Below are 17,612 nucleotides of genomic sequence, written 5' to 3' on the forward strand. Positions count from 1 at the left end.
ACCTTTCAATTTTCATATTGATCCCCATCTTTTCCAATTTAACTAATAATTCCCCCTGCAGCACCATATCAAACGCATTACTGAAATCTAGGTAAATTAGATCCATCTTTAGGGACAGCAAAATTGGCATGTGGCATTAAAGTGGATAACGGTAAGGAAAGGACAATTATTCTATTTTATTAAACTACAGAGTTAAAACAAAAGCCTTGGAATTTAAGTTTATCACTTCAAATCTTTTACATCATAGAGTGATGTAAAAATTCCTATATATAGCTAAAATTAGCTTTAGGAATACATGTAATACATGTAATTAGATTTAACATAATTACAATTATACATACATATAGAAATGCCTTGTAATAAATGTGAACAGACAAATTACCTTGGCTTTTCTGGTGCATCAGAAGGATTGCTGCAAAATGGTTCTTGGTAAATTGTTTCTGCAAGGTCATGATCTAGCAAAGTTGCCATGATTTCTTCACGACTTGGTGGTGACATGAGAGGTTTAAGAATGTGAGCAGTACGAGGCATAAAACTTCCATTCTTTGACTGTGAGGGTGAACTGGTTGATCTTGGTGAACTGTCTGGAGTTGGAGTTAATCCTTCATTGTTTCTTGAAACATACAATTCTAAATCCTCAGAAGCTGCATCCACGAGCTCACCATCCGGAGAAGACAATATGGAAGTAAAAGAGGTATTAATTAAACCAAGTGGCTGACATGGTTCAAAAGTGGTTTCTTTTCTAGTGCAGCTTTGAATGAAGTCTGAACAGCTTGACTGTGGAAGGCTAAGAAATACCTCTTTATTTACTGGATTTCTATTCAACTTGAACTTCTCATTTACATAGTCCCCTGCCTGTTGCGTACAGAAAATATCTACTGATGAGCTAGTTCGAGACGCTGAAGGATGAACATTGTTTCTCCACTGACTATGGCGATGGTTCTCATTGTTATCCATAGAGGTTTTCTCAAAAAGTTCAGGACTTAGAGCACCAGATGTTATCCATGTACTTGGGTCTGAAGAGCAATGTTTTTCTTCCTCAGATTTTTGGCTGTTATGACTGAAACGTTCATTTTCTGCTGTTTGTCCAGGAAAAAGATCCTGAACTGCATCACTCAAAAACTTCTGTGGCAGACTTTGATCTGCTGGGACAAACTGACTTGCAGAGTACAAACTACAAAATCCAGTCTGCCCTATGGTATTAATATCAAAATTGTAATTATGGTCTGGTGACAGGCTGTCTTCAAGTGAATAGCAGCTTTCAAAGCCTGGGTCTGAAAAAAAAACAGGGCTGTCATCAGATATAAAGTGGTCAATCTGATTAGTGTTATGCTGGTTTGAAGAATCCACTTTTAAAGGTTTCGGTGTTTTTTCTTTAGGTTTTGTATTTCTGGGAGTGCGAGACTTTCTTGGTGATGTGACTGACTGTGATCTTTTAATTGCTTTATGCTGTTCAGGAGAGCAAGAAATATTTTTGTTTATCTGAGGTGTAACTGATAATGGCTCTTGCAAAATACCTGCATGTTGTGCTTTTTGCTGTCTCTTTTGTAGTAACTCTTTTAGAACAGCTAATCCAGACTGTCCTTCACTGAATGCTGATGGGGTCATTACAGTCCTGTTTTTACATTGGGAGATAGTTTTTGTTTGTGAGATGGTTTCTGACAAAGACCGATGCTTTATTCTTTCGGGTTTAAAATGAGACATATCAAAAATAAATCCTCCCTGTTTTTGCTCCCATTTTAGCTGTTTCACTGGACTCCTTAAAGAAGTTACAAAACAGTTCTTAGGCAACTGAAGCGATCCATGGCTTTCCTCAGATGATTTAAGTATAGAAGAATAAGGATCTGCATGTTTTGATGCTTCTGGTAAGCATACAATCTGCTGCTGGTTATTGTCTTTACAATGCAAAAAATTAGTGGTATGCAACTGATCTGTCTTCATTGTATCTGGAAAGCTATGAGTTTCATTTAATTTTCCAACTGATGACAAGTATCTATTCTGTGAATTTATTATCTCTTCTGTCTTTTTAGATGTTTTATCTTTAGAGTTGCATACATTCTGTGTTACCTGAGACGAGTGGGTAGATGGGTCAAATATATTATTTTGAATCAAACTAGATTCCTTCATTCGAAACACAGCATTTTGACTCTTAGACCTTTGGGAGTTTATTTTTGTTATTTCCCTTCCAGGTATCACAGGAGCAGAAATGACAGATGAATGAAGATTTTCTCTTGGAGTAGACAAACCTTGCAAACCCATAGGCTTATCAGTTTCCAGCAATGGATGAAAATAGCCAAATGAATTTCCTTGTACATCCACTGTTGGGGGGAGCTGTGTTGATAGTAGATGGCCTGTTGAATAGCCAGTTAGAGCAACATCTTTCTGAGTAAGAAGTGATTGTGAGCTGCCAAAGTTGTGAGTAATTTCAGGCAGATCTTGATGTTTCAGCACAAATTTAACTTCTGCAGTAGAATGAGTATTTCCTTTTTCATCTTTAAATGTCATACGCTTTCTTGATGACATTTTTTCAGCTATTTTTTGTCTCTGTTTTGTCCTAGGTTTCTTCTTTCCATCATTTGCTGTTTTATTAGTCTGATTAATCTTGTTCCTTTTCTTAGTAGCTACAGTAGCAAATTTCTTTTTACATTTCTTAACCTGAGTTTTTGCTCGACTATTTTTTCCTACAATGGAATTAACAGTCTTGCTGATGTACATGTTAGGACCCTTAATAAGTAAAGCTTCTTTGTCTAGTCTATTCATAATTTCTTCTGCTTTTGGATCAGTGGGAGACCAGCAGCGAGGGGGAGATGCATTTACTGGACTTATGCTTCTCTCAGAGAGAAAACCTAATTTAGACATAACGTCACTATAGTGATAGTCACAGTCTTCAGCTTCAGCATTATAAGATGGTGAAGGGGGAGAAAGGATTGCATGAGTTCTTTTTCTGAAAGATAAAGTTCTTTTAATATTTTTACTACTTGCTTTTTGTGGTTTTCCAACTTTTTTCTTAGCTGACTTATGTTTTGCTTTCCTTCTGTGACTTTTCTTTGGTGTTAATGGATAAATAGGATATTTGGTTGCAGGGGAGTCAGGAACGTTTGGCCAAAAGTCCTTTAAAGGTGCAAGCTTTTTATATAGGTTCATCTTTTCTTCTGTAAGTATCACTTGTTCTTCACGAGAGTCTATTTTTCCTATTTTAACAAGCATATTTTTTCTGCCTCTAAATCTATTAATGATAATGTATTTGATAATAACAGGTGGCAGTTTTTTAGAGAGTTTTCTACGTTTTCGAGATTTCTGAGACCCATCCAAACTTTCACCACTTTCTATGGGCTGAGGTAGGCTAATTTTTGAGTTGTGCATGACAAAACTTGACTCACTGTCTTCAGTCTCATAATTTACTTTTCGTTTAGTTCGGAGTGTATATTTATTCCCACATAATCCAAATGACTGCTCTCTTTCCATGGATCCATCTCTAAATTGGCAATCAATACAATTAGCATTATTTGTAGGCATTTTGTTTTCAAAAGCACCATGAGGAACTTGAACTAAATCAATAGGTAATGCACTGTCCTTGTCAGGAATGTTACTGCAAGCATCATCTTGTGTATAGCAGCTTTCCTTCATGGATGCAATATCACTGACATCTGCAGGCTCCTGATGATTGCTAAGACCCAATTTCTTTTTATTCAGCTTTAACCTGGATTGTCTGTTGCCCTGCTGTAATTTATATGTCACAGGAGCTAATTTTTGTGGTCGGCTGAGACAATTAGAAAGAACAACACTGGGAAAAAACATATAATGTGCTGCTTGTTGACTGAGGCTTGGTTTTTCTGTCTTATGCTCCTGAAATTCTTCATACCTAATTTTAAGTTTATTAAGGCTACCTTCTTCATCAGTGCTACTTTCAACAGAATGCCCTGCAGTTCGATTCCCTCCTGAGCAAGACACCAATTCACAACTTTCTGTTACCGTTGAAGGAAAAAAGCTATTTATACCTGTGCTGCTGGATTTTTCATTTGCTTCACAGGGTCTTTTATTTTTGGAGAGGCTTAACTCTGAAAAACTGAATGAGTTTTTACTCAACACACTATCACTAATGTGGCAGCTCATATGCATAAAAGAGGCATCATCTTTGTCTACCTTTCTGATGCTGGTGTACTTCCTACTTGGTATCTGTCTGCTCACCGATGAAATATCTTCTTCATATTCAAAAATATTATTTTCACATGAAGAAACTGGAAGAATATCCTTCTTATTACTTTCCTTGTGAGAGTTTTCAGAATGGGCGCTATTGCTGAATGATGTTGGACATTTTGCAGTGTAAGTGCTTTCTTTTGTGAGAGAATGGCCTGAAAGATCAGGTCTTGCTTCAGCATTTGGTTGTGAAAGCTCTTCTACTAAATCTTCATTGTTCAAAACATGGGAAGAAAGGGCACTTGTGTGTTTACACTGAAAAGTAATCTTAGCAGAAGATGGGGGTTCTAGCGTAGTAGCGTCTTTGTGAAACATGGAGGTCTTTACAGACATTTTACTTGTTGCAATTATGGAGGAGTGAGTTCGAGAACTTTCATTATTCAAAGGATTGTCTGGAATGGAAGAAAAGCAATTATTTTTACTTTTTCCCCCCCATTTCAAAATATCTATCTTAAGATATTAACCATTTTAAAGATACCTCTATGAAAAGAACTCCCATCAAAAATCAAAATCATATTTTATTTATGGGCAAGATTGTTATGACTATGATTACGGCTATGTTTTAGGCACAGGTATTTTTGATAAAAGTAATGGACATGTCACGGGCAGTAAACAAAAATTCACGGCCTGTGACCTGTCCATGACTTGTACTGTAAATCCTGATTAAATCTTGGGTGCTTTGGGGCAGAGGGAAGCCCAAGGGTGCTGCAGGTGCTTGGGGGGGGAGGAGAGGGTGGGTTTGGCCGTGCTGGTAGGCTCTTAGGTGTAGGGGTGGCCGGGGGCTCCGTGTGCTGCCCCCACCCCAAGCACTGGCTCCGCAGCTCCCATTTGCTGGGAGTCACGGCCAATGAGAACTGCGGAGATGGCACCTACAGATGGAGGCAGCATGCAGAGCCATCTGGCCATGCCTACACATAGGAGCTAAGGGACACGTCACCAATTCCAAGGAGCCCCCCAAGGTAAGCGCTGCCCAGAGCCCTCACCCCTTCCTGCACCCCACCCCTGCACCTCAGCCCTCTCCCACACCCAAACTCCTGCTGCTGCTTGGGGGGAAGGGGCACGGTGGCCTGAGACTGCCCCAGCAGCGGCTGGTGTGGCTGGCTCAAGGGCTACCCGAACTGCTCAGGCAGCCCCTGGGCCAGCCACATCGGTCATTACAGAAATCACAGAGTCCCGGAAAGTCACAGAATCCATGATTTCCAGGACAGACTCACAGCCTTAACTATGATGCACGTGATCATAGGAGTCGTCATACCAGATCAGATCATTTAAACAACTAGTGCAGTAGCCATTCTCCAGTCATTCCTAAATACTACACAAATACACACATGCCAAATTTTTAAACCAATGGAAGAATTTAGGCTTCTAAATCCACCTATAAATACCTAAATACAAGTGGCCTGATTTTCAGGAGTGCTGACCTACCAATGCCAATGATGTCAAGGGAGCTGTATATGCTCACTACCTTTGAAAATCAGGCTTATTAGGATTACTAAATTTAGCACTAGAAGCTTAATTTCAGATTTTGAAATGTTAGCTATAGTCATTTGCTTTGCTCCTGTTTCAACTTGTATTATTTATTGATCTGTGTCTATCTCCATGCACTTCCATAAATCATGGAAATCCAATGAAGGATTTGTTTGGTTATTACTCAGATAAAAGGATAACAATAGGGATACACATTCTATTCAAGAGAAGAATGCCCAGACACCTCATCAGCTAAATAATTGAAGAGTTTGCCGAAGGGTCATTATACACTGTTAAATAATAATTACTAGGCATATAGCCTCTCTCTCTCTCTCATCTGTGATCGTATACTATTACTTTCAAATTTGCAATGCAACAAGGCACCGTCACAACGTATTATCATAACCCTTCATGGATTATTTTAAAATATATTTCTAAAATGCAAAACCATTCCAGAAAATGTATTTTTAAAAACAGTGTTTAAAAACCAAATTTTTGCCTTATTGAGCACATGCAAATTGCATTAATTTATTAGAGCTTTGTGCATATGCAGGGCAAAATTTGCACCCCAGGGAGGTAATTAATAAGAATTTCATGCATACAGCTAGATTTCAGACCAAGAAATACGGTGTTGTAGAGTTTGAATTTAATCTACAATTTCAAGTTTGTAGACCATTTAGTATAATTAATACAGTGTCTCAAAACTATGTTAAAAAAATATAATGATGTAACCACATTACAATTTTCTGGTGCAAGTGTTGCAGGAACCAACTTGGGGCAGAGCTCTTCTTGACTGGCTGCTCACAAACAGAAGAATTAGTAGGGGAAGCAAAAGTGGATGGGAACCTGGGAGGCAGCGACCATGAGATGGTCAAGTTCAGGATCCTGAAACAAGGAAGAAAGGAGAGCACCAGAATATGGACCCTGGACTTCAGGAAAGCAGACTTTGACTCCCTCAGGGAGCTGATGGGCATGATCCCCTGAGAGAATAACATGAGGGGGAAAGGAATCCAGGAGAGCTGGTGGTATTTTAAAGAATCCTTATTGAGGTTGCAGGAACAAACCATCCCGATGTGTAGAAAGAATAGTAAATACGGCAGGCGACCAGCCTGACTTAACAATGAAATCCTTAAACACAAAAAAGAAGCTTCAGTGGAAGATGGGACAAATGACCAGGGAGGAGTATAAAAATATTGCTCAGGCATGCAGGAGTGAAATCAGGAAGGCCAAATCACACTTGGAGTTGCAGCTAGCAAGGGATATTAAGAGTAACAAGAAGGTTTTCTACCGGTATGTTAGCAACAAGAAGAAAGTCAAAGAAAGTGTGGGACCCTTACTGAATGGGGGAGGCAACCTAGTGACAGAGGATGTGGAAAAAGCTAATGTATTCAATGCTTTTTTCCCCTCTGTCTTCACAAACAAGGTCAGCTCCAAGTCTACTGCACTGGGCAGCACAGCATGGGGAGGAGGTGACCAGCCCTCTGTGGAGAAAGAAGTGGTTCAGGACTATTTAGAAAAGCTGGATGAGCACAAGTCCATGGGGCCAGATGCACTGCATCTGAGGGTGCTAAAGGAGTTTGCGGATGTGCCATTGGCCATTATCTTTGAAATCTCACAGTGATCAGGGGAGGTCCTGGATGACTGGAAAAAGGCTAATGTAGTGCCCATCTTTAGAAAAGGGAAGGAGGAGGATCCAGAGAAGTATAGGCCAGTCAGCCTCACCTCAGTCCCTGGAAAAATCATGGAGCAGGTCCTCAAGGAATCAATTCTGAAGCACTTAGAGGAGAGAAAAGTGATCAGGAACAGTCAGCATGGATTCACCAAGGGCAAGTCATGCCTGACTAACCTGACTGCCTTCTATGATGAGGTAACTGGCTCTGTGGATGAGGAGAAAGCAGTGGATGTGTTATTCTTTGACTTTAGCAAAGCTTTTGATACTGTCTCCCACAGTATTCTTGCTAGCAAGTTAAAGTAGTATGGACTATAAGGTGAATAGAAAGCTGGCTAGATCCTTGGGCTCAATGGGTAGTGACCAATGGCTCTATGTCTAGCTGATAGCCGGAATCAAGCAGAGTGCCCCAAGTGTCAGTCCTGGGCCCGGTTTTGTTCAATATCTTCATTAATGATCTTGAGGATGGCGTGGACTGCAGCCTCAGCAAATTTGCGGATAAACTGGGAGGAGTGGAAGATATGCTGGAGGGTAGGGATAGGATACAGAGGGACCTAGACAAATTAGAGGATTGGGCCAAAAGAAATCTGATGACGTTCAACAAGAACAAGTGCACAGTCCTGCACCTAGGATGGAAGAGTCCCATGCACTGATACAGACTAGGGACTGAATGGCTAGGCAGCAGTTCTGCAGAAAAGGACTTAGGGGTTACAGTGGACGAGAAGCTGGATATGAATCAACAGTGTGCTCTTGTTTCCAAGAAGGCTAATGGCATTTTGGCCTGTATAAGTAGGGGAATTGCCAGCAGATAGAAGGTGATACATGATCATTCCCCTCTATTTGACATTGGTAAGGCCTCATCTGGAGTACGGCATCCAGTTTGAGCCCTACACTACAAGAAGGATGTGGAAAAATTGGAAAGAGTCCAGCGAAGGGCAACAAAAATGTTTAGGGGGCTGGATCACATGATTTATGAGGAGAGGCTGAGGGAACTGGGATTGTTTAGTTCGCAGAAGAGAAGAATGAGGGGGGATTTGATAGCTGCTTTCAACTACCTGAAAGGGGGTTCCAAAGAGGATGGATCTAGACTGTTCTCAGTGGTACCAGATGACAGAACAAGGAGTAATGGTCTCAAGTTGCAGTGTGGGAGGTTTAGGTTAGATATTAGGAAAAACTTTTTCACTAGGAGGGTGGTGAAGCACTGGAATGGGTTACCTAAGGAGGTGGTAGAATCTCCTTCCTAAGAAGTTTTTAAGGTCAGGCTTGATAAAGAGCCCTGGTTGGGATGATTTAGTTGGGGACTGATCCTGCTCTGAGCATGGGGTTGGACTAGATGACCTCCTCAGGTCCCTTCCAATCCTGATATTCTATGATTCTATGTTGGTCTCAGAATATGAGAAACACAAGCAGGTGAGGTAATATCTTTTACTGGACCAATTTCTGTTGGTGGAAGGTTTAAGGTTTGTGTAGTAGACCAGTAGAAATTGGTCCAGTAAAAGATATTACCTCACCTACCTTGTCTCTCTCTTTAAAGAAAAATGACTACTATTAGAAAAAAACTAAAGCAAATACTTCATCTTAATATTAGGATCCCTTTGCTACAGAACCAAGTATTTGTTCTCTCTCTCTCTCTCTCTCTCTCTCTCTGTTTCATTACCTTGTTCAATATACTTATATAAAGATAATATATAGATCACATTACTAAAAGTAAGTAGAAAATAGTATTTAAATATTCTCTTATCAAAATCACATTTTGAATTGAATTACCCACATTATGAATTGAATTTCAGACCTTTTTTATTTTTGCAGAGGTAATGAGGGTAAGGGGAGAATTTTTTTTTTTTTTTAATTCTGAAACTTGAAACTTCTTCCTTGCTAACTTGTTCCTGCTTGCTGTTACATAGTTTTAAACTCATGCAATTTCAGGATATAGATATGCAATACATTGAATGAAATGAAGGCTGAAAGTGAGTTATACTGCATTAATTATGGGTGGTATATAACTGAAAAACAGTACATAGGGAGTCTGGATTCTTTCACAAGTTTACTAAATTCAATATACTTACAGTGAAATCCTGGCAGACTAAATGGTTTCATGAAAATAGTAGTTTCTATATTGAGTATGCATAATAAAAATTTTAAATAAATTAAAAAAAAATCCCTATGGTAACAGGATGAGCTTTACCTTCTCCCTTAAGACTAATTTAAGACCCTCTTTACTCAGACCATAACATAACACAAAAAAAAAGCAGGGCAGGAGAGGGAAGGTACAGTTGGGAGAACCATAAGCCTTTTATGATTAATCATCTTATAAGCCAATTTACAGTATTTAAGGGCCATTTCCTGAAAAGTGTTGAGAGCATATCCCTCCCACTGACTTGGGAATTGAGGGCAGTCAGATCTTCCAGGATTGGTACACAGATCAGGAAACCATTTATGTTCCATGCAGTAACTTAATTTTTAAAGGATTTGTTTAAAAGGTGTAATTTTTAAAAGTAGTTTTACCATTTACTTACCACCGTTTTCATCTGCAGTTCCATCTAACTGAGGTATAGAGAGATTAGCTAGAAGCAAACTGTTACCACTCCATTCCATTTCTTCTTCTGAAGATGAATCCTCCTCTTCAGTTGAGCTTCTATGCATATTTTTGCTCACTGACCTAAAGAAAATTAAACAACCCTGATAAGAGCCATATATTTTAGATTGCAATAAACCTCTGGCTGGAAAGAATTATGGTGGAGGTAAGTGGGAGTCCCTTATCTTAAAGGATCAACCTACTGCTGGTGGTCCAGAAAAGAAGATTTAATCATTGCCCCCAAGGTGAACGGGAACACATGGTGCTATTGTTGGACTGTCGGGTCAGTCTTTACAAATGTATTTCCTAAACATTCACTCCAGGTACATCAAGTGTCAAACCTATACAGCAAGGCTCTAAACTGATTATAATGGAAAAGATGACAGATCAGGAACATAGATACAGGAAAAAGCTACCTTAAAATATGTTTTCGACAGCAAAATTAGAGGCTTGGATACAAAAAACACACATATAAAACTGATTATCAAGTGTCACCACTTTAAAAGCCATATCTAGTCTGAGATCTACCCAGAACTCCAATGCTCAACGGGAGTCTCTTCTGTAAGTCAGCGGTAGTGTAGGAGTATTTAAGTCACTTCATTTAGAGTTGCTCATTCACAGGAGTTGAAAACATGAAGTATTTGGGAAAAAGGACAAATATTTCTTTAAAAAAAGGAAAATCCTGTTTTCCATGTCAAATACATACCTTCTTTTTGCCCCATGCTCTTCAATGCTGCTATCCCATCTTTGGGACATTAGCAAACTGAGTTCCATCTCTTCCTTTTCAATGTGTGGTTCATTTTCTTCATCATCACTGTTCTGGAGATTTCTATAGCTTCCAAGAGAATTATTTTGAGATAACGTTCTATGTCCTCCCATTTGATACCCATCATCCTCTAAGCCAGCCAACAGGTGTATCATCGCCTGATCAGAACTACTGTCCACTGCAAAAAAAAAGCCCACACATACATAATTTTTACCTACATTTTATTTTACTTGTAAATGAATGGTTTAGTTATAGTTTCTCAGTAAAATAACTTTAAAATACAGTTCCTAACCATTTTTAATCAATTAATTAGGTAGTGATGGGAGTTGGTGGAGGCATCAGAAACACAGCTCTCTTCATGACCACCTTATTTTCCATTTCCCTGTTTTACATCAACCTCTCTACCTGTCAGGCTCCAATCCTGACAGCCTTATACCTGTTTCTTACATTTCTTCCTTCATGCTCTACTAAATTCACTCTCATCAATGCTCCTTTCTCTCCAATTCCTTACACCTCCTCAGACTCAGTGAAAAAGGCTCTCTCCCTTCATTGCAGCAGTTGAAGCCATCTTCTTTTACTCTCTTCTCTTCCTACGTAACCTTACCTCTCTTGAGTAATCAAATTCCCATGCTGCCAACTCCCACCAACTCCTCTTCACATTCAATTCCCTCCTCAAACAGGCTTCTCTGCTTTTCCTCCTATACTCCTCTGCACCCTTCGCTGTCCAAGATTTTTGCCTACTTTAAAAAAAAAAGCAAAATTGAAAGCATCCAGGAAGAATATTCCTCCTCTCCTTCCACCCCAATTCCTTCTTTTTATTCAAAGATCTATTTTCTACTATTTGCCATTAATCCCACAAGCTGTTCCCCTGATCCCATCCTTCTCTCTCTCCTTTCATCCCTCTCAATCTTTAAAATGTTCTCAATCCTTGGGCATCTTTGTCTCTGCCTTCAACTAAAGAATCATAAAAATGTAGGGCTGAAAGGAATCTCGAGAGGTCATCTAGTCCAGCCCTCCATAATGTGGCAGGACGAAGTATACTGAGACCATACCTGACAGGTGCTTGTCTAACCTGTCCTTAAAAGCCTTCAATGATAGGGATTCTTCAACCTCTCTTGGTAACCTATTTCAAATACTTAACTATCCTTATAGTTAAAAAAGTGCTGCAGATTAAGACCATTGCTTCTTGTACTACCTTCAATGGACATGGAAAACAATTGATCATCATGCTCTAACAGCTCTTAACATACCTGAAGACTGTTATCAGGTCCCCACTCAGTCTTCATTTCTCTAGACTATACATACCCAGGTTTTTTCCCTAGCCTTTCCTCATAGATCAAGTTTTCTAAACTTTTCCTCATTTTTGTTGCTCTCCTCTGAACTCTCTCCAATTTGTTTACATCTTCCTTAAAGTGTGGCACCCAGAACTGGACACAATACTCCAGCAGAGGCTTCACTAGTGTCAAATACAGTCAAACAATTCCCTTCTAATGTCTTAGAAATACACCCCAGAATATTAGGCTTTGTCTACACTGCAGAGTTTTGTCGGCAAAAGGCAGCCTCTGGTGGCAAAACAGCGGAGGTGTACACACTGCAATGCCCACTTTTGGAGACAAAACTCTTCAGTTTTGGCGACAAAATAAAACCACCTTGATGAGAGACAGCGTTTTTTTACAGCAAAGTTAAAATGACGAAGTGTCAGTGTAAACGTTGCTGTTCATCCCAAAGAGAATGTAAACGCTCCCCCAGTATCACACAATGCCCGCCACTGCTCTGCTCACTGTTTTGAACTCATCTGCCCTGCAGGCATATGCCCCTCCCTTTTCAAAGCTCTAGGAAGTTCTGACAGCTCAGCATGCTGCTCTGCTCCCAGAAAAAAGAGCAAATCATTAATGTGGAATGTTGTTGTCTCCTGCACTAGGCACACAGAGGCAGGCAGGCAGGGGCAGGTCTGTGTGCGTGAGAGACTGCTGTGCTGTGCAGACCCAGGGAGGGAGGTGAAGGCTGATGTCCGCTGTGTCCCCTTCTCCCTGCCACAGAACTGGTTGCTTTCAGCGGCTGACACAGCATGCCAACACACACACACTCTCCCCCAACATACACACACTCTCTCTCTCTCTCTCTCTCACACATACACCCTACCCACACACTCCCCCAACACATACTCTGTCTCTCCCACTCCACACACTCCCCGTCATATGCTCTGCCCCCACTCACCCCTCCCCGCTTCAGCTGAAAAGTGGTTGGCAATCTAGTAGGATGCCCATGGAACAATGGGATTGAGACACCTGCATCATGTGACAGTGAACCTGCCCCATGAGGCATTGCAAACCCTTCCCAAAGCATCCTGCAGCCAATTGCACAGTGGAAAACCCACAATGCACTGCTCTCTGTGTCAATGCACAAGCTGCTAGTGTGGATGCACTCTGCTGACACAAGGAGCATAGCGTGGACATGCAACAGTAGTTTAATTAAAGCGCTTTAATTAAAGTGGCATAACTTTTGGCGACAAAACTCTGCAGCCTAGACATAGCCTTAGCCTTTTTTGCAGCTGCACCACTTTGTTGACTCACATTTAGGGCCCTACCAAATCCATGGCCACGAAAAACGCGTCACAGACTGTGAAATCTGGTTTGCCCACTATTAACGATTTAGAGACCCTAATACACGGGCAGTTAAAGATTCCTCCTTTCATCATGCTCTAGTTTAATCAGAAGTTATGGGAATGATGCAGAAATTACTGGGTAAAATTCTGTGGCCAGTGTTATACATAGGGCCCTACCAAATTCTCAGCCATGAAAAACGCATCACAGACCATGAAATCTAGTCTTTTGTGTGCTTTTAACCTGTACTATACAGATTTCACGGAGGAGACCAGAGTTTCTCAAAATGGGGGCCCTGACCCAAAAGGGAGTTGCAGGGAGGGGGGTGGGGGCCGCAAGATTTGGGGGGGAGGGGGAGAAGGGGTGAAACAGTATTGCCACCCTTACTTATGCGTTGCTTTCATAGCTGGGCGACCAGAGAGCAGCGGCTGTTGAGCAGGTGCCCAGCTCTGAAGGCAGCGCCCTGCCAACAGCAGCACAGAAGTAAAGGTGGCAATACTGTACCATGCCATCCTTCCTTCCTTCCGCGCTGCTGCTGGCGGTAGTTCTGCCTTCAGAGCTGGGCTCCCAAACAGCAGCCACCGCTATGCAGCTGCCCAGCTCTGAAGACAGCACCACCACCACCGCAGAATTATGGGTAGCAGTACCACAGTCCCGCCTACAATAACCTTGTGACCCCCCCCCCCCCAGCTCCTTTTTGGGTCAGGATCCCTGCAAGTACAATACCTTGAAATTTCAGATTTAAGTAGCTGAAATTATGAAATTTACTATTTTAAAAATCCTGACCATGAAATTGACAAAAATGGACCCTGAACTTGGTACGGCTCTACTCATATTCAATTTGTGATCCACTAGATCCTTTTCAGCAGTACTAACATCTAGCCAGTTATTCCCTATTATTTGTAGCTGCGCATTTGATCTCCTTCTTAAGCTCAGTACTTTGCAGATGTCTATATTGAATTTCATCTTGTTGATTTCAATTCAAATTCCTCTAATTTATCAAGATCCTTTTGTATCCACCTATCTTGGGGAAAAATTCTTCCCATCCCCACATACCTCTATGGAGCTGGTTTGTTAAAGCCAGCCTATGAGAGTTCTCTCTCACCCCAAACCCAGAGGAAGAGAGCTGAGAACAGTGGAAGCAATATAGGCAGGGGAGAGAACAAGCCAGCCAGACCCCCTCCTCTCTAACCCAAATTTTGGGACTCCAGAATCTCCTTAAGCATCTCTACACCTCCTAGAGACATATGGAACAGGAACTCCTCCCAGCACCTCTAGTTGGTTGACCTGGAAGATGACAGCTTGGATTAGAAAGGAAGCAGCAGCAGCAGAACAGTCTTTACAAACCAGCTGGATTGGTGAGAGATTATAGAAGGTGACACTGGAAGGCAACCTTCTAAACTGCAAACTCCTTGGGGCAGGGAGTGTGCCTTCCTCTGGGTTTGATACAGAACTAAATACACTAAGGGAATGCAACTGTTGCCCAGTAGCAAAGAATGTATTATTTATGTCGTGGTTATACTCACTGAAAACAGCAGTCTGATTCAGTCTCTGAGACGGATGAAAACTCTGACTATTTTCCATGATGTTTAAAATCGCTTCTTCGTTAATAAGCGCATCCTCCTCTTTATTAGTATCCCTATTAGTTTCTTTAAAAAATTAGACAAAACTTGGAGTAATATACATCACTGTTTCAATATGAAAGCAAAACAATTTCTAAAAATTAGTTTGTGCTATTAAACATTTCAGTATTTATAAATTATTTTATAAGACTTCTAAAAAAGCTTCTGTGGTTCTATTGACTATGAACATTTTGATCCACAAAATGTCTTTGTGGTGGTGAAAATCCTGCATGTATTGGGCCAGATGTTGTGACTTGCTTCACATTCTTTGCACTGCTCAGGTAGCACAAAGGGTAGGCCCCTAAGAACTCCTGGTGAAGGGTTTACTTTACTGGCATTACAAGGAGCTAAAGTGAGGGCAAAGGTACTGTTTAGTTCAGGCAGTCTATAACAAAGAGCCAAATCCTGCTTAACTTATTCATGCAATTAGTTCCAATGGCCTAAGTATGTGAATGTGTAAGGCTTGGTCCCAAAAAGTAATGTCACTGAAAATATTCACCTGTGTTCAGCTTCTTATCTTTGTGCACTTCCACCATATTGGCTGGTGAACATGGAACTGCTTTAGGAGAAAGTATTTCCGAATGTAGTGTTAACTCAGCAGAGAACTCTTCTGATCCATTACTGTAGTCCACTGATCCTGACAAAGTTCTATTTAATTAAAAAAAAATCTTTAAAAATGACTATTCAGGTTAGCACAAAAGGTTATAAATCATGGGAAATGGCTGACCACTTACACAGAGAAGTCATTTTGCTTCAGGATTTCCTTAAGTCTCTTTTGAAAGATTTTTTCACTCTCTGTTGTTGGCACAAATCCACGATCTTTAAGATTTAAAAAAAAAAAGTTTTGTTATTTGGAGCTTTTATTCTGATCTAGCAACACAAAGTGACTTGTGTATGACTGCTAGGATGATCGCTTACATTAGCAACTCACTAATCTTTTGAAAAAATATATTTGCTTAAAACCAGTTCAAATTTGAGTGTGACAACTGTGATCAGAAACCAAAGAAAGACAGTACAATCATTACCAATGCAGCTATTATTCCTGGGGGAATTCTGCACCACTGCGCATGTGCATAATTAATGAGCAGTGCATATTTTTAAATTTTTTGTGCAGAAAAAAGTTTCTTCCAGAAAGTTGCTGCAGTTCCACCTTTTTCCCACCACAGGGTGTTGGGGCGCTAGACCAGAGAAGCAGCTCCCAGCCAGCCAGGAAAAAGAAAGTGCCTGCCTTCTTCACAGCGCCTGTTGGGCCAGGTCAGGAGATGAGGGCTATGGTGAAACAGACAGCTGGGGAGTCAGACAGGGGCTCATAAGGGCTAGTGGGGCAGGGGCTGAATGGGAGTGGAGGCACAGGACTATGAGGGGAGGGACGTGCAGGGCCACCTGGTGATGGGGGAGAGGGTGCAGGGTCACATAGGGACAAGGGGGTGGCTGAGTGGGGCACAGAGACACAAGGGGACAGGTGGAAGGGGTGCAGGGCCAAATGCGGATGGGGAGTGGGTGTCTGAGTGGGGGTGCAGGGACACGTGGACAGGAGGTGAAGGACACATGGGGGAGCAGGGACAGATATGCCTGACTGAATGGGAGAGGCTAGGAGTCAGCCAGGGTCTGCATGAGGGGAAGCTCCTTGATTTTTCTAAGTACTTACCTTTATATAGTACTTTATATGTCTAGAGAACAACTCCCACTGACCTCAGTTGCAGCTGTGAATACTCAACAGCTCTGCAAATTGGACCCTACATGTCTGAAGTTAGGCACCCAGAATATGAGAGAAACAGTTAATGGCCACCTATGAAAATTTTCATGTATGTGACTTGCACATTATCACATAGGCACTATGTGACAGAGGCAGGTATTTCTCCAGGGCAGCATTAAGCTCCCTAAATCATGAGACAATCCTTTTTCTTCTTGAAGTCTCCTACGTCATTCACCAAACATTTCCAAACCTCTCCAACAAATGAGGTGGGTCCTACAGAGAACAGTCTCATTGACTACACAACCCTGATTAGTTCCAAGAGTACAGTTTTCCCTGTGCAATAAATTTTTAACATGACCAAAACAATGTATTTTTCTCCTAACCTTTTGAGAAATAACTACACTGTTTTAACTGAAACTTCACCAAAAAAGAAAAATCAGTCTTAGGCAGACACCCTAACATCAGTCCAAATGGACTAAGTCTGACAAACTTATAAGCAACTGAATATAGAGTATTATAATGGAAAGTGTCAGGCAACCTTAACTTTATTATACAAAGCACAGGCAACTACCTGTGTTGTGTATAATATATTCTGTTAATTAATATGATTTTGAATCAAATTTTCATATATTAAAATAAAAATAAAATACAAACATTGGATAATGCTCTTTCAATAAAAATAAAAACAATAAATCTCAAAAAACCTGAAACTTAATACATTAACTTCAGCTCTGTATCCTACTCACCTCTCCTATAAAAATGTTCTATAGACAAACTGCACATCACTGTACACTTCATTTACCTTGTGAATCAGATGGACTAATCTGAGAAGATTCATTCTTCTCTCTCCGGCGCTGCTTTTCATCTTCCCATATAGCTTGCAAACCAGGGTTCCTGCCAATCTGGGCTAAATATGCCAGAATACATCATAAAAAGGTTGTCAGGGTGAAGAAACAAATTATTTTAATAAGTCTGACAACAGCATATTTTTCCACTAATAGCTTTTGCCACATCAAT

General features: G+C 40.8%; 1 protein-coding gene across 4 annotated transcripts in view; it reads right to left on the reverse strand.

The window, feature by feature from the left end:
• Positions 1-17,612, reverse strand: part of REV3L (REV3 like, DNA directed polymerase zeta catalytic subunit) — a 280,711-nt gene that overhangs the window by 93,649 nt on the left and 169,450 nt on the right. For all 4 annotated transcript variants that reach the window (XM_038395392.2, XM_043510836.1, XM_043510838.1 and 1 more), the window contains 7 exons: positions 17,398-17,502; positions 15,634-15,718; positions 15,399-15,547; positions 14,804-14,926; positions 10,615-10,852; positions 9,850-9,992; positions 383-4,589 (listed from right to left, as the gene is read on the reverse strand). In XM_038395392.2, coding sequence (XP_038251320.1) covers positions 383-4,589; positions 9,850-9,992; positions 10,615-10,852; positions 14,804-14,926; positions 15,399-15,547; positions 15,634-15,718; positions 17,398-17,502 — 5,050 coding nt within the window. The remainder of the gene's footprint in view (positions 1-382; positions 4,590-9,849; positions 9,993-10,614; positions 10,853-14,803; positions 14,927-15,398; positions 15,548-15,633; positions 15,719-17,397; positions 17,503-17,612) is intronic.

This window comes from Dermochelys coriacea, chromosome 3 (assembly GCF_009764565.3).
Source record: "Dermochelys coriacea isolate rDerCor1 chromosome 3, rDerCor1.pri.v4, whole genome shotgun sequence".
Taxonomy (NCBI): domain Eukaryota; kingdom Metazoa; phylum Chordata; order Testudines; family Dermochelyidae; genus Dermochelys; species Dermochelys coriacea.